The 24265-nt window shown below is 43.5% G+C and overlaps 1 protein-coding gene, 1 long non-coding RNA gene and 4 other non-coding genes across 9 annotated transcripts in view; all 6 read left to right on the forward strand.

Annotated features, from left to right (window-relative positions):
- Positions 1-20930, forward strand: part of LOC109644128 (caskin-1) — a 30124-nt gene extending 9194 nt beyond the window's left edge. The window contains exons 4-22 of one of the 4 annotated variants that reach the window (XM_069529776.1): positions 3381-3526; positions 3821-3916; positions 4241-4362; positions 4649-4757; positions 5747-5855; positions 6228-6322; positions 6753-6867; positions 7409-7693; positions 8599-8697; positions 8793-8983; positions 9783-9864; positions 11094-11161; positions 12833-12940; positions 13468-13569; positions 13709-13847; positions 14363-15165; positions 15243-15900; positions 16343-16952; positions 18881-20930. In XM_069529776.1, the coding sequence (XP_069385877.1) occupies positions 3381-3526; positions 3821-3916; positions 4241-4362; positions 4649-4757; positions 5747-5855; positions 6228-6322; positions 6753-6867; positions 7409-7693; positions 8599-8697; positions 8793-8983; positions 9783-9864; positions 11094-11161; positions 12833-12940; positions 13468-13569; positions 13709-13847; positions 14363-15165; positions 15243-15900; positions 16343-16952; positions 18881-18977 (4034 nt within the window). In that variant the 3' untranslated portion in view covers positions 18978-20930. The remainder of the gene's footprint in view (positions 1-3380; positions 3527-3820; positions 3917-4240; positions 4363-4648; positions 4758-5746; positions 5856-6227; positions 6323-6752; positions 6868-7408; positions 7694-8598; positions 8698-8792; positions 8984-9782; positions 9865-11093; positions 11162-12832; positions 12941-13467; positions 13570-13708; positions 13848-14362; positions 15166-15242; positions 15901-16342; positions 16953-18880) is intronic. The other 3 variants (XM_069529777.1, XM_069529778.1, XM_069529779.1) reach the window with 3 other exon arrangements.
- An 858-nt stretch (positions 20931-21788) lies between these two features.
- On the forward strand, positions 21789-24077 carry LOC109638283 (uncharacterized). The gene is made up of 6 exons (XR_002203318.2): positions 21789-21985; positions 22808-22927; positions 23125-23210; positions 23410-23492; positions 23692-23756; positions 23949-24077. It is a non-coding gene; the product is annotated as an uncharacterized lncRNA (long non-coding RNA).
- Positions 22961-23049, forward strand: LOC138411317 (small nucleolar RNA SNORD60). Its single transcript, XR_011243958.1, has one exon. It is a non-coding gene; the product is annotated as a small nucleolar RNA SNORD60 (small nucleolar RNA).
- On the forward strand, positions 23250-23336 carry LOC138411316 (small nucleolar RNA SNORD60). The gene has a single exon (XR_011243957.1). It is a non-coding gene; the product is annotated as a small nucleolar RNA SNORD60 (small nucleolar RNA).
- LOC138411320 (small nucleolar RNA SNORD60) lies at positions 23531-23619 on the forward strand. Its single transcript, XR_011243961.1, has one exon. It is a non-coding gene; the product is annotated as a small nucleolar RNA SNORD60 (small nucleolar RNA).
- LOC138411318 (small nucleolar RNA SNORD60) lies at positions 23795-23881 on the forward strand. The gene has a single exon (XR_011243959.1). It is a non-coding gene; the product is annotated as a small nucleolar RNA SNORD60 (small nucleolar RNA).
- Positions 24078-24265: the final 188 nt, after the last annotated feature.

Below are 24265 nucleotides of genomic sequence, written 5' to 3' on the forward strand. Positions count from 1 at the left end.
ATATCCCAGTTCCACACTGGCAGAATCCAGAGTAGCAAATCTCAGGGCAGATGGGAGATGTAATCCCACCAGGATGTGGTGCTGCATCTCTCTACACTCCCAGTCAGTGGTGCCCAGTATGTCTCTAAATATAGGCACACACCTGGCAGGCATCCTTACCAGTGGGTCCTGCCTCCTTGATGGGTTTCTCTCCGTGTCAGTAAAGAGAAAAGCTCCAATCATTTCAGTATCTGACTGAAGGTCATAATGAGCACTGGGAGAATTTGGCTTCACTACAGTTCAGTGCTGCTATAACCAACATATTTATATTAACAAAGGATCGAATGACTCTATGTGAACGGATATCTTTCCATTTTTAAAAATGTCTTGGTTGGGATGAGAACACAAAACCACTAAACGTCCAAACAAGCATCCCGGGCCAGTAGGTGGCGAGTCCTAGATTTCTCTCGGGATCAGTAAAGAATCAATCTATCAACGATCTGTCAAATCCATAAGAATGTGAGCGTTCTCTCTGAGCTCATTCTCCTGTCCACTGGTACATGGCGGACATTGTTTGTGGTGTATCATTACACACAGCAACAATGGGCATGCACACAATAAGCTGTGACATCATCGTTTTCCCAAATACTCATATAAGTACAAATATACACATTTTAAAAAAATCTGCCCTCTAAAAATCTTAGCTTTAGTATAATATCCTCATTTGTGTGGACAGGGCTTAAGATTAGATACAAGAGAATCATTAGACAACATGGAAAGAGAAAGAACTGGACTTTAACCTGCATCTGTGTGACAGAGTAGATGAGAACTCACCATTTGTCCCTTTTTTCAGAGGCCATACTTTGCTTGTTAATAGTTTGAACCATATTATCACCTAAAGTTGCAGCCAGCAGACACAAACTATCCCGGTTTATTTTTCTTTAGCATTATGTTACAGCCCATGTACCATTAGTTTTAATGAAAAGTACAGTAGTTCGTGTTTACAAGTTCAGTTTTTCATTCATTTCCGTTTCTTTGAAACTCACCTTTCCCACCATGTGTTACAGGAGGAAGTGGCCAAACACTTCCTGTATTTACACCTTTGGTGACATCAGCAGTGATGTCACTGAGAGCAACCATGTGTGAGGGGGGGTGCAGTAGGTTTTATAAATTCTTTTTTGCTTTTTTCTGGTGTTTAGGGTTTCAGTCAAGCTGCCAAATGTAAGCTTGGGGACAGGTGCAGGCAGTACAGGCATTTTTAAAGATAACTTTTGCTAAACCTTCCTGTTTCCAGAGGGGGCGGGGCTAGCGAGGATGGTATAGTCTGGGTTGGCTCCTGCTGATGAAAGGGGCTGTATGACACCCAGACACTTGTCCTGAGTCTTCCACCTTTAAAGGTCCAGTGTGTAAGATTTAGGTGAAAGGGAACTATTGGCAGAAATTTAATGTAGAATAATCCTCATGATGTTTTCACTAGTTTGTTTCATCTAAATTGTATGACTTGTAGTTTTCTTCACCCCAGAAAAGCTCCTTTATATTTAAATACTTTATATTTACATCAAGGGGACCCTCTCTACGGAGGCCGCCATGTTTTTTTACATTAGTCCAGACTGGACAAACTAAACACCTTTTGAGTTTTTATCACAATTAAAAGCTACCACAGGTTCTTTTTCATGTTTGGAAGGAGAGGGTGAGGTGAGTGGTGTTCAGCTGCAACATGCAACTTCAACACTAGATATCACAAAATTCTACACACTGTACCTTTAAGTTATAAAGGCAATACTGGGCTGACTCCTCACAAGCTCCCCAGTGCGAAACACAAGCAACGTCAGCAAGTAATTGGTTGAATATTTAGAAGCTGTGCTGTCAAATCATTTCCTGGGAGCTGGTAGAGACCAAAACAGAGATACAAGAGTGTGAATATCCATCTTGCGTTCATCAGGTCGACAGAAACACGACCCCAAACGCTAATGCTCTTTCCTCTCCGCCAGATGCGTGAACTGATAAATGTTTTGAAAGTTAGATATGAAAGCTTATGAGTCATGATTGTGTTTACAAGACCCTTGTGACATGCAGGGCCAAAAACCGTGGACGTCCTGCAGGCCTGGACTTCGGTATCTGATACCCTTTTCAAAAAAATACATCAACAGGAACCTCTTTAAAGGCTAATTATGTAAACTTGGGACACAGTTAAGGGAATTTCTAAAACCAGACCAATCATTTGAACTGTGAACATCAAGCTTCTGTGGGAAACTATCAAATACAACCAGATCATGATTCACATTTCCCCTCCTTAAAGTCCATGACCGCTGCCGCATGCCAAACAAAATACTATTCCTGATATACACACGGGACGTATGACTCAACAACTGAAATCCAGAATGCACGGTTTTTGGTGAACTTTTCTCTTATCTTAGCGAATCACCAAAGCACTTTGTGGAAGCTCTTTTCATTTGCCCTCACATCTCCTCATACACTCAGACTTGAGCTTCTGTAACCCCTGCAGCTGCTGCGCCTCTCTCTACTGCCAGTACCTCTTTTATGAGTCAGGACTCCCTCATGCCAACCGAGCCTGGAGGGGGGGGGGCTTCTTTAGTCAGTTCAACAATGTGGCTCATCACTGGTATCAGGGCCGGGGGCCTTGGGTTGCCGCCATGAGAAACACGCTCACTCTTCCTTGCAGCCACTGCGACAAAGTGTTTAATGTCTTCTGGTCAGAGGCGCTGGTGATGATGCTGCTGTGTGTTCTTGTGCTGTTCTTACCTGAGCTTTGCGTCATCCAGGATTGAGCTGTTCTGTTCAGTCCCCTGTAACGTTCTCTGAGGTATAGTTAAGCTACTTATTGGGGTTTCTTTGTGTTGCCCTTTCTCTGAAAGAATTTTGTCTTGGACGTCCCGAGAGTATGATGCTTGCAATATGCCCAGGGTCACGAAGGATCACAAGCGTGTCAAACACAATAAGAGTGCATTTCCTGGAGGGACACTGGGACTGGATCTGTGCCTAAATCTATTGCTGCATAACAACAAACATTACGGTTATTGTCGTCATCAAATAATCTACTGATTGTTTTCAGTTTTATATTTAGTTTATGGATCGTGACACAGTTGCAAAAATAAACAAAAAAACAGAGACAAGGATGACGTCCAAAAATGTCCAACCCACAGTCCTAAAGTCTAATACTGAAAAACAACCTTCACCGTTACTGACGCATTTTCTGTGTATTCAATACTAATGCATAGATCTAGTTTGGTCTAAAAGTCTGTTTATATGTCGGTTTATACGTTTCTTTTCAATTTCAAGGGCAACACTTGGAGTTTAATTAGTTCTTAAGCTATAATTGGCACACCAGAGAAAATTAGAAATGAGACCAATTGTGTGTGTGTGTGTGTGTGTGTGTGTAGGGATGCGTCCTCTGCATTATGCTGCTTGGCAGGGGAAGACTGAACCAATGAAAATGCTGCTGAAATCCGGGTCGTCAGTCAACGGACAGTCAGATGAAGGACAGATCCCTCTTCACCTGTCAGCTCAGCATGGACACTATGATGGGGTAATTGTGCGTGTATGTGTGTAAGTGTGTCTGTGTGTGTGTATGTGTGTGTGTGTGTGTGTTTTGGAGTGTTGGAATGTTGAAAGTGGCCATGTGTTTTTTGTGAGGAGTGTTTATGTTTGCTTGATGATGCATACACGATTCGTTGTTGTTACAAGCCACAGAATAAAGTGAGATGTGTGTGTGTGTGTGTGTGTGTGTGTGTGTGTGTGTGTGTGTGTGTGTGTGTGTGTGTGTGTGTGTGTGTGTGTGTATGTGTATGTGTGTGTGTGTATGTGTATGTGTGTGTTACAGTCGGAGATGTTGCTGCAACACCAGTCCAACCCGTGCATCTCAGATGCAGCTGGGAAAACACCTTTGGACCTTGCCTGTGAATTTGGACGTGTTGGAGTGAGTCGATTTATCTGAAACCAAACAAATGTTTAAATTTAACTGCATTTAACTATTATTTAACAAGAAATTTTCAAATGTTAAATATATATTTTTCTACAGTGCCAGATGATGCAAATATATTTTGAATACCTATTACTGAACAATAAAAAAAACATTAAAAAAAACATAAAGCCATAAAACAGAAGACACAGTTTGTGCTGCAGTTTTTAAGCTTTAAATTTTGCTGCATATCTCATTCAGAAGTGGCCGTGCACTGTATGTACTGAAACTAGTCGCTGCAGCTGGTGTATAACTTATACTGTGTGTCTCTCTGTCATTAAGGTGGTGCAGCTCCTGCTCAGCAGTAACATGTGTGCAGCCATGCTAGAACCGAAACCCTCCGATCCCAACGGAGTGTCACCTCTGCATCTCGCTGCCAAGAACGGACACATTGATGTCATACGGTAAGACTTGTCCTTTCAGTGTGTCCCCCCTCAGTATGTGTCTGTCAGTCAGTCATATGTCCTCTGACTGCCTGATCTAGTGTAACCTTAACTTCAGGGTCACCACTGTGAATTAAGCATCTGTTGCAGTCTGAGGGAGGTGTAGGTTTTATTATTCATGTAGAAGGTTTGTGATTCTACAATTGGTTTTATAGACTTTTGTTTTTCATTTGTGTTATTTTATACATTTGTTTCATGAAAGACTCTATATTGAAAAAGTTTGTGCGGTCATTATTTTGTGCTGCAGGTTGCTGATTCAGGCTGGTATAGATATCAACAGACAGTCCGAGTCTGGCACAGCGCTACATCAGGCTGCCCTCTGTGGGAAGACAGAGGTAGTACGCCTGCTGCTGGATGTAAGTCTGTCAGTCACTCTGTCTGTCAGTCTGTGTGTGTGTGTGTGTCTTTCTGATCTGTGTGATGAAGCGTGTGAGTTACGTTCACTTGTTTCATAAAGCTGTAGCCGAGTGTCTTGTGTTCTACCTGTCGTGTGATATTTCAAACCAGCTCAGATTTGTTCTTCAGTCTTTTTGTCGACTTCAGTGGAATAAGACTGCTGATGCTTAACCCTGCGTTTTGTCGGGGCCTGTTCTCCATGTTCTCTCTCATCCTGCTGCATTTCATGTTTTGTTGATGTTACTGCTGAGGCAGCACACACAAGAAATGTTAGCAGCAGGCAGGTCCGCACAGCTAGACTGACAGTGAATCATGGGTGGATTATCAAGCAGCTTCCACCAGACACAGGCTGGGGGCCCTTGGGCCAGAGCCTCTGTGTGAAGTGACTGTTAATATTTCTTACTATAGAGCTGCAGTAAGAAGACACCAAATGGCGATAAAGAGACGCAAAACGACAACAAGGAGACAAAATAATAACAAAGGGACATAAAATTACTACAAACAGACCCATAACAACGGTAGAATCACTAAACGATCAAAAAGAGAAGATTATCTATCAAAAAAGTGAGAAAATGACAATGAGGAGTGACAATGACTGAAAAGAAACAAAGACTGACCACATAGAAACACTAAACAACCACAAAATGAACCAACAGTAAACTACAAAGACACACATAAGAACCAAAAAGTCCCAAATTGACCAAAAATCTTGTTTGTGGGCCTCTTCTAGTCTGAGGTTCCTTCACAGGGTTGAGGGTTCTTTAACTTGTCTGTGCCGAGGGGCCTATTTTCCCAATATCCATCCATGCACCAAATACACAATATATCCATATGATGAGCTCACTGTTACATTGCAGCTTTAAAGGTTAAGCAGTGACAAATTCCTCCAGAACGCTCGCTCTCATATTTCTTTGTTTTGAAATTTCATTTCTCGTCCACTTCCTTCCAGAGCGGCATCAGTGCAGGAGTGAGAAACACTCTGAGTCAAACCGCCCTGGACATCGTGAACCAGTTCACCACCACACAGGCCAGCCGAGAGATCAAGCAACTACTGAGAGGTGGGTACACGAGTGCATAAACACAAACACACTATTGCATGTGACACGTTTGACACATTGAGTGAAGTACTACGCATATATTTAACACAGTGGTGCATTTCCATTCTTGATGCCTAGAATATAAACTAACCTGAGGTAGAGCTGGGTTTTTTGCTTTAGGTATTCATGAATGAATTGTATTTATACACAAAATAAGACTATTAGAAGTAGTGCTGATGCATTAAGTATCGATCTTTCAACCTCTTCTCCTCCACTGCTCTTCTTCTTCCTGCCTCATTTCTGCTCTGCCGTGCTGAAAGTCTCTGCTCTTGCCCGCTGCTTTTAACCTCATTCATCTCTGCTGCTCGCTCTGACTTCACTCTTATCTTGTAGATGCTTCAGCTGCAATGCAAGTGCGAGCACTGAAGGATTACTGCAACAACTACGACCTAACCAGCCTCAACATTAAAGCCGGAGATATTATCACGGTACATAATACCCAACCTGTTCTCAAAGTGCTACGTGTTTAACAAACTGTTTCTGTTCATGCAAAACTAATTAATTCACATTAACTATAAATTAACATAGATTCAGTAAATGATTTAACATTGTTGATAACTTTAGATCAATAATTATTATTTTTAAGGCATAGTTCACCGAAAAATGAAAATTCACTCATTATCTATTCACCTCGATGCCGATGGAGGTGGTGGGTGAAGTGTTTGAGTCACTTGAGACACTTTTGGAGTCTCAGGGGTAAACAGCGTTGCAGCCAAATCCAATGCAATTGAAGTAAACAAGGCCCCTTCTTCAGACGCTAAGCTACTATCAACTTAGAAAGGACTTCACACAATCTCAGTAATGCTAGTGGAGCCCAGTCCAGATAAATGTTTGAAAGGTGTTTGTGTGCACTGGCAGGTTTTGGAGCAGCACTCGGACGGTCGGTGGAAGGGCTGTATTCACGATAACCGCACAGGAAATGACCGCGTGGGCTACTTTCCCTCCAACATGGTGGAAGTCATCAAGAGGGCAGGTGACCACCCACATCACAGCTGTGTGTGTCTGTGTGCGGGTGGGAGGTTGTGTGAGTGTGTGTGCGCTTTCGCATGCGTGTGAGTTCAGCAGCTGTTCTGTAGCTATAGCTGATCATTAGTCGTAGATAGCTGCAGCATCATCGGCCTCCCTAGGCCGCCCATCTGTTTTCCCAACCTGTCAATCACCTCCATTGATCAAATACTTCCTCCTGTTGGCTGTTGACCCTCCTCCCTCCCTCTGTCACCCCCCTCCCCCTCCCTAATAACTCTATCCTGCCTGCTCCACTAGATTGTGATGCTTTTTTCCATATTGTTTGATTTATTGCCGTACTGATATTATATTTTAATTTATAGAGATATATTCCCTGTGGATATATGGATGTATTCTTTTTTCATATTTTCATTTTAATCAGTTATTTGATTTGATTATTTCTCTGATTAGATTTGTTTTGTTTCAAGTTGACTGATCAGTTGTTGTTGTTGTTGTTGTTGTTGTTGTTGTTGTTGTTTTGCACCTCCCTCCACCTGGCTCATGTCCAGGCCACTCCCCCTCCCAGCAGTGCCACACCCTCCTGCTCCGCAGGCCCAACCCCTGTCCCATTGCCTCAGTCAACGGACACTCATACCCTCCCACTAAAGTCCTCCCCCTGCATCTGCCCTCCCCACCCGCCCCTCACCCCAACACACAGTCCCCCCCTCGGTTCTCCTCCTTCGGGTACGTTCCTCTTCCCATCTCTCCTCCTTCTCTTTCCACTCCACAACTGTCCATTCCTCCTCCTCCTCCTCCTCCTCTCTCCACTTCTCAGGAGCAGCAGAGTCAGACAGGTACATACTGTAGTAGCACTCTGAATCTCAGATAAGCATCCTTTCTACACTGTTTCACAAGAACACATATAGAATATATTATCTGTCTGTTTGTTCCAGCACCTCACTGAACACATGGATACACATTTATGATCTGCAGAAATTTTTTATTTAATATACGACATAACAAGGGGGCATCTGTATAAGTTCTGTTTCTAAGGATCAGTTCACCTAAGACATTTATTTTCTCACTCACTCACTGAGGTGTAGATACATTTACACCTGCAATTTATTTCATTAGGAACAATTTTCCATCAAAGATCTCTTTAAAATCTTTTCTAATTAACCAGGATATGCTTCTGTTTGCTGTCATTTTTAAATGATATTTTGAAGAAATGACCTTGAAAGAAATTCCATTAGCCTCCTATTGTTGTAGCAAATCTTAAAAGTTAATTGTGTGAACTGACTTTTCAAACTCAAATATTGAAATCAAAGCATTTTTTACCACTTTATACACATTTTACTATAATTTGCCTGAAGAACCATATAGATGATGTTTTATTTCAAAAAGAGTCACTATGATTTAAGTAGACAGAATTTGTTAGTATATGAACCTGCCTCAGGATCTGTAGTCTATAAGAGGTTTTTCAACCACTTTGACTAATGTTTTCATGACAGCACAGGTGAGTGAGTGTCTCTCTGTGAGTCTTTGTGTGCTTGATGTTGTTTATTTAAGAGTCAAACACGTTTAAACATGAAATTTCAATGCACATATTATCAAATAAGTCAAATTAATTACTGCATTTTTAGATTTTAAGAACGTCCTTGAAAAATAGATTTAAAAAAATTGTCAGGCCATAACAAATTGTGTGTGTGTGTGTGTGTGTGTGTGTGTGCGTGTGTGTGTGTGTGTGTGTGTGTGACAGGTTCGCGAACTGCAGAACCGAGTCCTCAAGGTTCTCCAACCCTGGGACACCAAAGCAGCACCAGTGAGGATATCTGGGTGCTGCGTAAACCTCTGGCAGGTAAACTGTTTATTAAAATTTTTTTTATTGTGGGTGAAAATGTGAAAGTGTGTATTTGAGAAATGATGCTGAAATGTGTGTGTTTGTGTACGGAGGTGGCGAGCGCAGCGGCAGCGTGGGCAGTCTCGGCAGTGTTCGATCATCAAACAGTTTGCAGAGCTCTGGAAACACACACGTTCTCACCACCCCTGCACCCAGTCCACTTCCCTGCACCCAGTCGACAACGGGAGTCAACACACATGGCCTTAACGCTCCGGGCCTGCACGCACAAGCTGAGGGGGTAAAGGTATGAGATGCCTTGTATATATCTGTGTATGCATGCACCTTATGTTGCTATTGGAGTTTTACAGAACAACAAGCACAACCTTTCTGGGAAACAATAAAGGAAACAAACACAAACTCTTCAGTTAACCGCAAGTCTGTTTCCTGCTTGGTTTGTTTTTCCGTCGGAGAGATCAGATTCTCTTTCTGTTCAGCACAAGCCCAGGTGCAGTGAGACAGTGGTGACACATTTGAACAGCAAATGAACATCACCCACTTGTTAGCTCGGGTCAAAATGGTGAAGTGATAGAGACACAGCTTGTAGCATTGTTGATTGCAGGTTTCCCTCGATCTTGTGTAGTTTCATTTTATAATCTAAGATATCCTGCACCCTGCAGGTCCGATCTCTTGAGTGCTTTCTTAATTTAGTTTTATCACTCAAAATAACTGGTCCAGTTGTGTGCCATGGCACTCAGGAGAACACGGCCCGCTAAGTCCCAGCAGTCCCCTTAAATTAAATCAAGCTGCACCAAATTGCACACACTCAGATCTCAATTTCATTTGATTTCTCAGAGAATAATCTAGTGAATTGAAATGTGTTTTCAAAAGGCGACTCTTGGCGGAGGTATTTCTGTGACGCCAGAATCAGTCAATTGCAAGAAACTGCTCCAGAAGGAGCCAGAATCTGCCTGTTACATGTGCACTCAGCTGAGTCACAAGGCACTTCTGGGTTTTGAGTGATTATGCTTGAGTGTGCGTTTGTGCGTGTTCCCCTGTGTATGGGTGTGTGTATGAGTGTATTCTTGTGTGTTGTTGTGTTCTAGCTCCTGGCCACTGTGCTTTCCCAGTCGGTTAAAGCCAAGGAGCATCTCCTGGAGCAGTCGCAGTCTGTTGAGCAGTCAGCGAGTAAGCACACAAACTCACCCACACACAACATGGAGGCAACGTCTTTATTTGAAAGGACATTTTTCATCGGAGTTAAAGGTCGTGCCAATAAAATAATTTAAACCACTAATCAGGTGACTGAAACTATTTAAATAGATACAGAGGAAGCGTTACAGCAAGTGCTTTAAGGGTTTGTTTCGATTGCTGCTTTTAGACACAACACCTGTCTGCTCATATCCGACACAAGCAGCATTTCTTACCCCCATCAATATATAAGTTATGCCTTATTTATAACAGTTACTCTAAACAGCCAGGGACAGGTCGCACTTTCTTGGGACGTATTATTTTCTGTTTTAAAAACAAAGCAATTTGTATGATTCTTCACAAAAAGATTTGCTTATGATAATATGAATAAAAATGGCCTTAGAATGAAAAGCACTTAACATACCTAGATTAACCAAGACCTACACGTAGTTTAACTGACCTTTATTAATTATTGTATATTATGTCAGGTTCGATTTGTAATTTTAAATTCTCACAAGGTATTTAGAAGTTTAAATTACTGCAAGCAGCTGGAATCCGGGCCTTCAAAAGGTCATGGTTATAATGTGTCCATAAAACACCCAGTTTTAATATATTTATATACACATACAGTTTATTGTGTGGACGTTTATAAGGTGTTTGGGTTTGTTGATTTACTTATCTCACTTTGAAATAAAATAATTTGGAAGCACCATTATGAGCATATTTTAATCTGCTGTAATCTGCTGCTGTCTAATCTGTTTAAGTGATATGTTGGGAAACAGCTAGCAAAGCTTTAAAGCTGTTTCCACATTATTATGAAAGATTTAATCGACAAGACAGCACCAATTCCAGGCTTCGCAGCATTTTACGAAGCAAAGAATTATGGATAATTTAATTTCCGGTTTTCTTGGTTTCTTCATTATGTTCTAGAATTTCTAGAGTTCCTGTGAGAATTGATTTAAGAGGAGCTCAAGTGATTAATAAGTGAAGAAGTTCAATTTGCAATAAAGAGGTTATTTATCCATTTGAACTATAATCCATTTTTTACAGGACCAATCTGTCGTGTGATGTTGCTGTGTAGATCTTACAGAGGGCTAAAGTTGAAAATAAGAAAATATAAGATTTTAAGTGCAACAAGTTAATTAACTACATTTTCCTTAATTAAGAAAAATAACATATGTCATTGTTCTCGTCTTTCTTTCATTGTCTCCTCTGTTCACTCCAAGGCTCTTCCAGTGGCACAGTTCATGAACAGCGTCCGTTTGAGCGGAAGGCAGAGGAGGATGATGGGAAAGTGAGTTTTTGGAGTGCAGATTGGTTCGCTCTGTGGACTCCTCTTGTTGTTGCTTCTGTTTCCTCTCAACCAGCCCTTTGGTTTGAGAGCACGACATCTACACGGGTGAGGTTCAGGCAGTCGGTTCTCCTGCACCTGAACAGATGACACCCTGAGGATGGGGCCTGAAAAAGTGTGTCGTCATGGAGACAGGCAGAGAGACAGACACAAATCCGTTGCTGTCTTGCCTTCTGTCTCCTCACCCACCCCCTGCCCTCACACCAAACTCAGACACCCCCATGCTGCCGCTCTGCTCTAGAACCTGCCAGCAGCTCCGTGTGTCCTGTGAAGCTGACGGTTAAACTCTGTCTGTGTGAACTAGAATCAAGTATTTACTAGTTGCCAGGCAACAGCAGCGTTACAATATGGAAGTAGCTGCAGTTCTTAGTCGGTCGTCATCGGTCGTTTTCATTCAACATTCTCTGGCAGTCATTCGCAACTAGAAATGTAGTCAGAGATGCTACAACCACGCTGCATCGTGTCTTTAATAATCAATATGTGACTCTTTGTTAAGTTTAAACTCAGAAACACAGTTGACAAGATGATCCAGAAAGCATGAAACCCAAATAATACGTGACTCAATGATATATTACGATCAGTTCTTACAGTCTCATTTACAGTGGGATTATCAAGGTGTTATTTCTTAAATCAAGAAATCATTTATATATATATATATATGTTTCGATTATAATAATTCTTACATTTGTTGTGATACTTAAACATTTTAAGGGTGTAGCACATATTGACTATTTAAAGCAGAATGCAGCGCAGGTGTAGCCTCATTTCTAGTTTGCATTCATTGTGAGATCTTCTCCACTGTGGTTTCTGCTTCCACTGCAAACAATACAGGTCAATGGATATTTATTGTGTGGTGCTCAATCGGAGAAAATAAACTCCTTCCATAAACTGAAACTTTAGGCTTCACAACCCCTGCTGTGAACACTCCACTCTAGTTTTATTGTCCCCATAAAGAAAGTTAACGACAAGTGAAATAACCCAAATAATAAGAAGGTCAATATCAGTTTTTCACTCCCCAGCTCCTTCTGTCTACAAGTATCCAATCCACTATATATACACTGTATATATATATTATCAACCAAATAAATACAATGTTTGGAAACAATATTTGCTTTTCAAATAGAATGTTTTCTTTGCTTTGAGCACCATGAATGAAACTCGTACATTCACCGTATCAGGAGGGTGCAGAAGTCTCAGTGGTAGATCTCAAAGCTTCTGCAAATAAATCTGCATGGCCGCTTATCACTATGTAAAATGGGTCACTTAATTCTTTACTTTATTCTCCAGTTTGTGTCTTGCTATTTAAACAAACCCACTCTAAAATAAATAAATAACAATATTCCTTACTGTTTAGTGGCAGTTGTAATTGTTATTGGAGCATTAATGAAGACAAGCTGTCGCTCTGTTTTTTTATTCTGATATGTGTAAACACTTTCTAGATTTTGTTGTAGAACACGGATAAACTCCGGAATTACTGCAGATGCTTCCCTGCTGTTTTTCGAGACAGTCTCCTCTCCTGTGTTCTAGAGCCAGCATGTGTGTGTTCTCTGCTCTAGAAGAACCTCGTGGGCTCTTCTAGGAGCCGGCAGTATCGTTCTGTGTTCTGTGTTCTAGAAGCAGGCAGTAGTGGCGTGGCTGGGTGAGTTTCAGCTGCAGTTCTACACCACCCACTTCCTCACCGCGGGATATGATCTAGACACCATTAGCTGCATGACCCCTGAGGTAAGGTCATGACCCCTGACCCCCTCACGCCCCGCCCCTTGTCTGTCAAGGCTCCGTCCAGCTCAAATCAGCTCCTCACTGACCTGGATGATGTCATCATGAACCCTCCTGTCTCTGTCACCTGACCCCCCCGGTGTGAGTCCTGAGCCTCAACCAGTCACTTCTCATACTCCGTCTGCTTCATTTACATACCTGTGTTCACACATGGCCACGTGTTCCAGCCCGTGCTCTAAATGCTTCCCTGTGTTTGTCCTTGAGTGTGTGTCCAGTCCCTGTGTGTGTGTGTGTGTGTGTGTGTGTGTGTGTGTGTGTGTGTGTGTGTGTGTACTGAAGCAGACACAGTGGTATGACGTGAACCCCCTGAGGGCGGGGGACACTTCAAAGCTAAACTATTCCTGAAGGCAGATCACACACAGCTCACGTACAAATGTCAAACCTTGGCATAAATTGGTTTACATTAAAAAAAAAAAACACCTACAGTTGCTGTGTTGACCTTCTGATGTGACTAAATGTGCTTTGCGTTAAAGGACCTGACGGCGATTGGGGTCATGAAGCCTGGACATCGGAAAAAGTTAACATCAGAGATCAGCAAGCTGCCGTCCACAGACTGGCTGCTAGACCACAAGCCTGTAAGACTCACACGCGTGTTGAGAAACAGAGAGATGTTGAGTTTTAGTAGCTGCACGCACAGAAGCATGAACACATGCAGTTCTGTCAGTTTGAATTGTATTCTGTATTTTATGGGCTTTTTTTACTCTTTTTGTTCAGGCCAATCTGGCAGAGTGGCTGTCTCACCTGGGTCTCAGTCAGTACTACCAGGTTCTGGTGCAGAATGGATATGAAAACACTGACTTCATCTCTGACATCAGCCTTGAAGATCTGCAGGAGATCGGCATCACTAAGCTCGGTGAGTCACAGCGACATATGATCGTACAGAGCAACCAGAGGTAAAGAGCTGTTGATGTTGTTCAAGCACAATTGACAAAACTTCCCTAACGTTCTGTGCCACTTAACAAAATCCTTCAAAAATTCAAATGCTATATAAGTTTTAGGTCTCAATTTATTTAGAGTGTGGTGATAGTAGAGTATTTGCCATCAACCACAGAACAATGGATTGAACTGTCATAGTTCAATATAAGACAAATAAAATAAACATTTTAAGATAATTATCTTTCTAGAAAACGGACACAAATCAAAATCTACATTTTCACTGCATGTAAATGAAACACAATAATTGTATATATAATTCTCTGATATAGTCGTTAATAGTAAGAGTAATAATTATTGTTTAGCTTTTTGCCAAATTGAAATGTGCTCACAGCCCGATAGAAACATTTCCTCCAGATCCACACCAAACTGTATTGGGCTCTTCCCTCCTCCTGTCTAAATGTGTTTTTAACTTTTAACTGCCGCCCCCCTCAGGCCATCAGAAGAAGCTGATGTTGGGAGTGAGGCGACTGAAGGAGCTGCAGAAAGGAGAAAGTGGTTCTGAGCCTCCTCAGAGTCCCTCCACGCCTCCGTCCAGCCCAGGTGGCAGCAGCAGCTCAGAGCCACGGAGGGAGGCCAGGAAGCAGAGGGACGGGGCCCCAAGCCCACTGGCCAAACCTCGCCCAGGTCTAAAGCAAGCACAGACCCCTCCTCAAACTCAGACACAAACCCCACCCCAAACCCCACCACATGCCCGAACCCAGCAGGCCTCCCCAAGGGCTCGGCCGCGCCCCTCCACCCAGGTGGCTGCGGTAGATTCCTCAGTGCCGCTGCTTCGGCTGCCCAGCGAGGAGGAAGAGCGACGGAGAACTCACAGTCTTATTGGCTCAGAATCAGACTCTAGATACGCCACCGTGTGCCGCAGCAGCTCCGCACGTACTGCTGCCTCCAATGACGTCACGGTCAACCGCAGCCAATCATCTGTCACCCTCCGCCCCCGTCGGAAAGGTCGGCCCCCAACACCACCTAAACGGTCCTGTTCTTCCATTACTGGGGGGGACGGGGAAGGGGAAGGGCAGGGGGAGGGTCTGCTTGGGTTGCCAACCTATCGAGAGCGTCGGGCCAGTGACTGCGGCAGCCTGGGATCAGCTTTAAGAGCCCAGGAGTCAGGAGGCCTGGAGAGATCAGAGGGGGCCTCGGGGAGTGTTCGCAGCCTGGCTGCCATGCTGGAAACCTCCATGGTGGGTGGAGCCAAAACCCTGCCGAAGAATCTGGGAGGCGGCACCAACTACTTACAGGTGGGTGTCATGGACTGAGAAGTGTATATTGTTTTTTTACTGTAAATATTCATGTGTAACAATCGTGTGATCCTCAGGTGAGTCCGCCTGTACTCCGTCGCCAGGCACGTGCAGGAGGTCTTGGATCTGAGGATGATGACGCCATAAGTCGCCGCAGGACAATCAGCGGACCAGAAGGTATCCCTGGTGATGAAGCTGACCTGTTACCTCGGCAACCAGCACAGCCGCGTCCAGAGCCCAGGCCCCGCTCCACCATGGTCACCTCAGCATCAGAGATCACAGACGGCACGGTGACACTCCGTAGGAAGCCGCATCCCCCGGCAACAGAGTCTAAAGCTCCAGTATCAGAGGCTACCGCTGTTGTTACCATGGCAACTGCGTCAGAAACCATACGCAGGAGACCACGGAAGTCCGACCACACAGAAAATGCTGTTCAAAGCAATCACCAATCGGACTCTCTGAGCAGTCACACTGATGGTAGCCGGAAAAATGGAGATGAGGTGCAGCACAACGGCGGCGTGGTCCTGAGGCAGAGGCCCGTGTCTCAGGTCTCTGATAGGACGGAGCCCAACAGTGAGAGCTGTGAGTGGATGGAGGCCAGGAAGTCTCTGAAGCCAGCTGTCTCACCCAAACCATCCACAGTGGCCCTGAGAAAGACACAAGCTGAACCCCCAACACCAACACGCAGAGTCCCCATACCCGGGCCCGATCACGCTGAGAAGGCACAGAGCCCTGGTGAGAGACACACACACACACACACACACACACACACACACACACACACACACACTCTTATTTAATCATTGAGTTAATGTGGGACAGAGCAGATGCTTTTTTCCCATCAACAATCATGAGTTATTCACTGAGAGTTATAAAACGTGCCGCCTGTTGGGAGTGGACTGTTTGTTTGGCCTGTGGTGATGCTGGTTGCAGCTTTTCTTTCTGAAATCGTAATCGGCTGCAGGACTCAGTTCTCAAAACCCTGAATATTGAACATATCACAAACTGTACCAGAATTGACTCTGCACTTCTTTAGGCTCTCAACAACACACGCCAAGTGTGAAGCTGATAAGTTGAACAGTTCTTGAGCTATAAGTTACAGACAGACAGAAAAATGTCAAAGTGGCAATACTTTGTATATGAAATATCTAACAGCACCATCTCTCTCTCTGGCCAGAGCCGAAGCGAGTTCCTCCTCCTGTATCTCCAAAACCCCGCGGACCTCCAACAGCACCCAAACCAGGCAAAGCAATAGTAGCCTCGGCGACCATGAGCCCGGGCTCGGCGGCCACCAGCCCCACCCCGGCACCCAAACCCTCCTCTCCACTCTCCACTGCCCCGCTTCCAGCTCCCGACACCCCCTCCGGTTCATCCCTCTCTCCAGGCCTCCCTCTTACATCCCCCTCTCCGGCCCAGAGTCCCTCCACCCCATCACCACACCCCATCAAACCTCCCCGCTCCTCCATCGCCGGCCTCTCCATCGACTTGCTGGGAGTGCAGGAGGAGGAGGAGAGGAAGAGGGAAGAGGAAGAGCGGAGCAGAGAGAGGGAACATAAGAGGTACAAAGAGCAGGAAGAGGAGGAGAAGAAGAGAGTAGAGGAAGAGAGTCAGAGCGAGGAGAAGCCCTCGAGGGAAGAAGGCGCTAGAGAAGAAGTGGAGAGTCAAGTGGAGGGAGTGGAGCCGGAGGAGGAGGGGGTGCAGCATCGTTTGGAGGAGACCAGCGCCTCCTTGGCTGCAGCTCTTCAGGCTGTGGAGCATAAAATCAAAGAGGAGGATGCACAAAATGAGTGAGTATTTCTGAAGTTAATCATCATATTTTGCCACAGACACACGACAGCTCTTTAAAAGTGAGGCCAACGCATCTTGATCGCCACCCTGGTGGCTGGTTGCGGTACATATCATAAACCCCATCCTGTCCATGTTAGTGGATGGGACATGACCCAAACCAAAAAGAGAAATTACACATCAAATAACATTTTCATGATTATGGTTCTTATCACACTGATGTTTGTTCAAGTGTGTTTCTGTAAGTTTGCACGAGTGACAGCTGAGGATGTATGTGGGTGGGACTTTGGTACCCCCGCTCCACACCTTAATCACTACTGTGCAGACGCTGGCTCCAAATGGCGCAAGATGGCAGCGTTCATAGGAATAATTTGGCTTCATTTCTGGATAGTGGGAGGAAGTGGAAGCGTCTATTATTATATCTCCCAAGAAACGTTCAGTCACTGAGTGTGCAGCCGGCTGGCGCTCACTCTGGTTTACTGTTGCCAAAGTTTTCTGTCTCCACAGCTGGAGGAACATTTGGACTTCTGGGTCAGTGGTGCAGTGTTTCGTCCTCATTTGCAGCAATAAACTGGTTTAAATTTACCACAGCTCTCACTCGTGCCTCCGGCTGGCACATTTACTATAGCAACGGTTGCTAAGGCTGACGTGCACTGAGATATTCTGGGCCTAATTCCTCACCCCTAACGAACAGGGTGGAATAAATGAATATATCTCACCTATTGCATGACACAACCTTAAAGTTAGTCACAGTTTAAATCCCTCGACATCTTTGTTTACCGTGGTAACAGCAGCTACATTAAATTTCTTGCGGCAGCTTCACAATAAAAGTCCCCCTGTGTTGTAATCATTTTTATGTGAAGCAGCAGAAGGAAGTGTTCAGTTTGCATAAACAGAGACTTAATGCAGCGGTGATGAGGTGTAAAGAGAGAGAACAGGAGGCCGTCAAGCTGTTTGACATTAGATAAAACACTAATGTGTGAAAATGCCAGACTGTGTCACTACCAATAAAAGCAGAGATAATTACTGGATGTAAATACTTTTAATGTGGTGCTGACAATGAATGAGATTTGATCTCAGGATAGGAATGTATAAAATGTATGTGTTGGTTCCAGTGATGAATCTACAATGGATTATTCAAAGAGAGTTTCTGCTCATTGTTTAGCTGTTAATCAGTTTTACCGTTTTGGATCACGATGATTCACGCAGCTGTTACCGAACCCACTGTAAACCAACTGCTCGGCACCAAACAGCATCCACACACAGTTAGCAACACACCGGTGAACAGTGGAGCAGTTGAGCAGCTGAAAACCCAGATGTTTCTCCCAGGAACACAAATTCAAACCAATGTTCATGTTGCTTTGTAAATACTGGATGTGTAAATCAGTAATTGTTTGTCAATGGTGGAAGAAGAACTCTGATTTGTTTCCTAAATTTACATACAGTGCTTTATAGGCTTCATGGTAGTTTGATCTATCATAGTTCATAATTACGAATATAACATACAGGTATACCATACATTGGCTAAATAAAAGTATTAAGAGTAAGCAAAGATCCTGGATACCCCTTTATCCCGATCCACTTAAATATTTAGTGGGTTCTTCATTGGATCCTGTCTCACCCCTTCACCAAATTTCATGGAAGTTGGTTGAGTAGTTTTTGAGTTTATAGTATTAAATACTCGACTTCAAGTACCTCAGAGTTCTACTTAAGTTCAGCACTCAAAAAAAGTACTTATTAACTTTCCACCACTGCTGTCTGCTCATCGATGTTAAGATACGATGATTACATGTCACTGTTAGAATCAGTTTGAGGAACATTGTGGCTTCCATTGGAAGACATTTTTTTAGATTCTGATTCACAGTAAAAAAAAAAACATGAATGTTTTCTGCCTCGTTATCGACTAAACTCCTTGTTTTTCATCCAACAGCTCTCTCTCCAGCAAAAAGTCGACAGTCTCCATCTTGGACGACATCGGCAGCATGTTTGACGACTTGGCGGACCAACTGGATGCAATGCTCGACTGATCCCCTGCCCACGCCTCATCTCCAACAAACCCTTCCCCCTCTCCCCCTCCTCCATGTGTAGGTACATCAAGACAGCTCTCCCACGGCTCGACGCTGGTGCTCCGAGAGCGTGTGTGTTTGAGAGCGTGTCCCTCTGGTGCGAGCGCTTCTCATGTAGCCTTGTACAGTAAAACTGAGGAGGGAGTCCTCCTAACCTGGTGCAGTAGCTCTGTAGTTCACCTCCCGGTGCGAGGAGGCCGCTCCCACACAACCTCTGACCTCTGCAGCCCAGCGAGCCGCCGCCGTCGCCACCCTGGCCTCAGGAGCGGCGTGGACCGAGAAGCACAATCATTTCCCCTCATCCTTTGAAACTCTACAGACTCTGGCTTAGGACAGAGACGCTAACCCAGTCAGACAGGGAGACAGGCCTATAAGCACATTGCTTGAAAAATAAGCACATAAACTGACAGACAGGCAGATGAACAGACAGACAGACAATATGCATACAGATGAGAATTTTTAAAAGCACATGGAAGCAGACAGGCTGCTTTCCGAGTCTGTCTCACTCCTGCGATGTCAACAGGATGCAATTTTCCAGATGAATCGTAGCCTCTGTTTCTCTTCTGTGTGAGTGGAGGATTGTGGGTAGCTGCACTTCCTGAGCTGTGTGTTGTCTCCGTTCATGTTGCCGTTGTTGCTGTTGTTATCGTTGTTGTCTTTAAAAGAGTGTGTGTGTCTGTGTGTGTGTTTGTGTGTGTGTATTTCCCTGATGCTCATGTCAGTGTCCTCCCACTCGTACAGTAGTTGTACTCATGATCAGAGCGACGACATAGATGTGTGTCCAGGATTTTTTGGGGACACACACATGCATATACACACGCATATACACACACACACATACATATTAAATTTTTTGTAATCTCGCTGGTGTTCTGTTGGTGTTTAACTCCACCTATGGAGGTTTGCTTGGAAATGAATCCACACACACACACATTACAAAGACTGATACACACACAGACATGTAATACTGGCTCACACATATTACAAAGACTGACACACACACACACTAAATACTGACTGACAGACACACATTTATACAAGCACACTCATGCGGTGTATCCCTTCGTCCTGCTGCAGTGAACAGTGTTTTTAAAAATTAATCCTATATTTCAATGCTTTCTATAGTACATCCAGTAAACATACATACATAGAGTTTATAATATATCTGGGTATTTGAGCTTTTAGAGCTCCCTCTAGTGTTGGTTAGTGAAACTGCCTCTAATCTGCCCCCCTTCTGTCTCGTCCCTTCTTTTTAATCTCCCTTTGTGTCCTGTCCGTTAACTCTGCATCTTTGTGTGCCTTGGTAGTTTTCTTTCGTATGTTCTAAATATATTTTATACGTTTTCCTCTCTTAAAACCTTTAATGATTTTCTCGGTTTCCTCACAAAACCCTCGCTCCTTGTTTGTCTGTGTTGTAGCTTTATAGTTTGACTTGTGAATCCTTCAGTATATGATCATTGAATTCAGTCGCCCTGTCTGAAGTCCTCCTGTAGCCATTGAGAAGCCATGTTTGAGCCCATGTAAGCCCTGCTGTGCGCTGTTAGAAGTCGGCTCTGCTCCTGCTCGGCTCCCCAGTTTCCAGTGGTCCCACATGTAGGCCCGACAGTGGATCAGCCACCGGTGTTCATCCCAATGAAGAGTCTACGTGTATTTTTATGCTCTTTGAAAACAAAGATATATTTGAGAGACAGATGGTTCTATGTGAATAATAATTAAAATAATAATGATAATAAATGGTAATTCTAGATGTTGAATCGAGGTGAGCTGATTGAGCCTGTGCATTTCTGGTTGAGTTCTGGATGTGTTGTGATGGCTGTTGTGCCATGGTTGGGTTTAGGTTGTGTTTCTGCTGTGGTGATGATGATGCATTCCTGTACAGCTGTGATCAGAATAAATGTGTAAATTAAACCTTGAGCCCGGTTCTGTGAGTGTGTTTATTTTGTGTCTCATCTAATAAAAGATTATTATTCTGAAACAATTTGTAGACTTAAACGTAAGTACAGACGACCTTCAATGTTAAAGCCAACAGTCGGTGTGGGTCAAAGTGCCAGAAGAAGCCGGTTTATAAAAAAGTTAATTTATAATCTTGCCACGGTGGTGTGCCACACCAATCAGCAGGCTGGTGCACTGGAGGTTTTCCACTGGTGAGTAACTATCACATGTAAAACCCTCTTTCCAAACCACAAATGATAATAACCACAAATCAGGCCAACACATTCAGCATTTACATTAAATACCTAATACCTCAGGGTGCTTTACTACAACGATCCCACATTTCTACTAAAACACAGAGTTGGTTGGACTCACTGAGAGGACACGTGGACACACACACACCTGTCCTCCATCAGCCTCTTAATTGCTGAGGTGCTCTCACCTTGATCGCCCCCCCCCCCCCACAATAACTTTACACTGCTCTCCACCTCATGATGCTCTTTTTTAAACCAGTAACAATATCATCACATTTATTTTATCGTTTATTCAAATACAATAAACACACGATCATTTCATCTGGAACTTATTTATTTTGTATTTTGTGTCTGCTGATGAATGCATGTGTGCGGGTTGATCTCTGTTGCAGCCTCTGCAATGACGCTTCAGCTTACTATTCTATTTATAAACTACAGCTCCCATGAGGCTTTGGGTGTGGTTCCGAACCTAACACTCATGGGAGATGTAGTTGTTCCGTGTTTCACGCGGCACTGGCATTGGAAGAAACGTTTCCCGGAAGTCCTGTACCAAGGTCTCCGCCAATCAGAAAGTCTAAAACTATACACGGCCCGGAAGTGGGAGGGACTTTCTGTTGTACCAGAACCGGATATGATCCCCGCTTCTCAGTCTTTTCCTCGCTGCTCGTGCATGTGGACGGAGCCAAGATGAAGTGTGATCAGTTTAATCTTCAACTTTTTGCAAATCTCCAGTTTTCTGTCGCGGAGTGTTTCCGTGTTGCTCCGGAGAAGCTTCTCAAACAGGTGAGTTCGTGTTGTTGACACGTGGAGGAGCTCAGCGGCCATGTTGCTCTCTGCAGCAACACGTGGTGTGAAGAAAAGCTCGAGTTGAGAAGAACCCGCTGCGTTTTCTACACCCAGACAATATATATTCCCACTCCGTTTATCTATGATCAGACCTCTGCTGTTTCATAGTAAATCACTTTCCTGAAGTGATTCAAGTCCTACTTTCAGGACAGACTACTTCTTATCAGTTAGTACTTATACTTCAGGGAGCAAGGTCAAAGTTTGATTCTTGTACATCTATTATTCAATCTTTACCAGAAGTAGTGGCTGGATGCTACAAACGTTCCTACAATCAGATGAAGACAGAACTGAAATGATCATCATGTTAGATAGAACAGCTCAGTCAGTGCTCATTTGTCTGTCACTGAAAAGAAATCATATTTGCATTGTCCTCGAGTCAGACCTCAATCTTCTGTCCATAACAATATTTTGCCTCTAACACCTCAAAATAACTTGATGTCAAAACCTGATCTAGTGAAACTGTCTCTAACACTGGACTTATTGTTGGTCTGTCTGAAGACGGCAGTTTTAACATACGTTGTCCAAGAATAGTTTCTTCTGGGACACATGTGCATGATTATGATGGTAGATTATATGATGAATCTATACAACTTGTTATGAGCCCCTAAAATACGACCTCATCTAATTGAGAGATTTAAATTTAAAACCTCGCTAATGTTTAAAGAAAATGGCATCTGCTGTTAACAGACAGCAGTGTGTGAGGTGCAGTCTTCTTTGTGTTTTCGTGTCTAATAATCCATATTTCCTTTACACTAACAGAAACCAATGAGAACAGGGAGGTGAATGGTGCATTCTGGGAACCGACCAAACTAAATCCTTCAGGGACAATGTGACGTGTCAAGATTGAGGTTGAACGGGACCTCGTCACGTGTGCAGCTGGTGAGTCTGTGTTGGTTGTGTTCAAATGATTTTAGCCGGTGATGACAAACTCAATAAACTTTTCTGACACCTACTATGAAAGCTGAACTCCAGCTACTGATTCAAACTTTATTCTGAGGCTCTGTTTTCAGTACAGCAACAGTCTTCACCTCAAAACTTTCACTTTTCTCTAAATTCATTTTTAAATTTTAAACCAGTTCACAGGTGAGAGTGAGGAGGCTTCAGATCTGACGGGACAAACCACCGTGTGTTTGACCAGGCGAACACTGTTGGTTGACGGACGGTGAGTTCATACAGCGTGTTGGTATTTGAACACTTTAATAGCCTGTGATGACCAATCAAATTATTTTCTGACACCTACTATGAGAGCTGAACTCCAGCTCCTGATTCTACATTTTTCCTGAGGCTCATAAAGTAAATATGGATCAAGATGTGAGTAGTTTTCTTGAATGTGGGTTTAAACTGAGCTCCTCTGTTTACAGGCACGTTCATGACTCAACACAGCTCGTAAAGACCTGATGGTGCTGCTGGTGACAGACAGCTGCTGATCTGATTTATTTTAAAGGTGAGTCGGAGTGTGGATATGTTGAATATTCATGATACAGCCGGTGATGACCAATCAAATTATTTTCTGACACCTACTATGAGAGCTGAACTCCAGCTCCTGATTCTACATTTTTTTCCTGAGGCTCATAAAGTAAATATGGATCAAGATGTGAGTAGTTTTCTTGATGTGGGTTAAAACTGAGCTCTTCTGTTTACAGGCACGTTCATGACTCAACACAGCTGATTAAGAGTCTTGATGGTGCTGATCTGGTTTTCTTTAAAGGTAAGTCAGTATGTGGATATGTTGAATATTCATGGTACAGCCGGTGATGACAACCTAATAATTTCTGACACCTCATATGAGAGCTGACAGCTCCTGATTCTAACTTTTTTATAAATCTGAGGCTTCCATGGATTATCTTTGTTTTTCCGCTCGTCACAAAACATTGTTTTAATTTGTATTTGTCTCTTTCAGGTTTCCACAAACAAAACATGCAAATATACTCATCGGCCAGAAGACACCTGCTGACGAGCTGCACAACAAACCTGAATGAAGAAAATACAAATTGTAATGTTTAATAAAGAACACGATGATGGGAGCAAATATGTGTTTGCAAGTTGCATTTGTTGAATAAACAGTGATTCACTTAACGTCTAATGATAAAAATATAATTGAATAAATAACCTGGGGGATCAGGTGAGGTTTGATATGTCTCTTTTCCCAACTTGGGGATATAACTTTTATTTGACTGTTGCACAACTATTTCTGGTCACTTATTTTTGCTCACCCCA

Source organism: Paralichthys olivaceus, chromosome 8, assembly GCF_024713975.1.
Source record: "Paralichthys olivaceus isolate ysfri-2021 chromosome 8, ASM2471397v2, whole genome shotgun sequence".
Classification (NCBI taxonomy): domain Eukaryota; kingdom Metazoa; phylum Chordata; class Actinopteri; order Pleuronectiformes; family Paralichthyidae; genus Paralichthys; species Paralichthys olivaceus.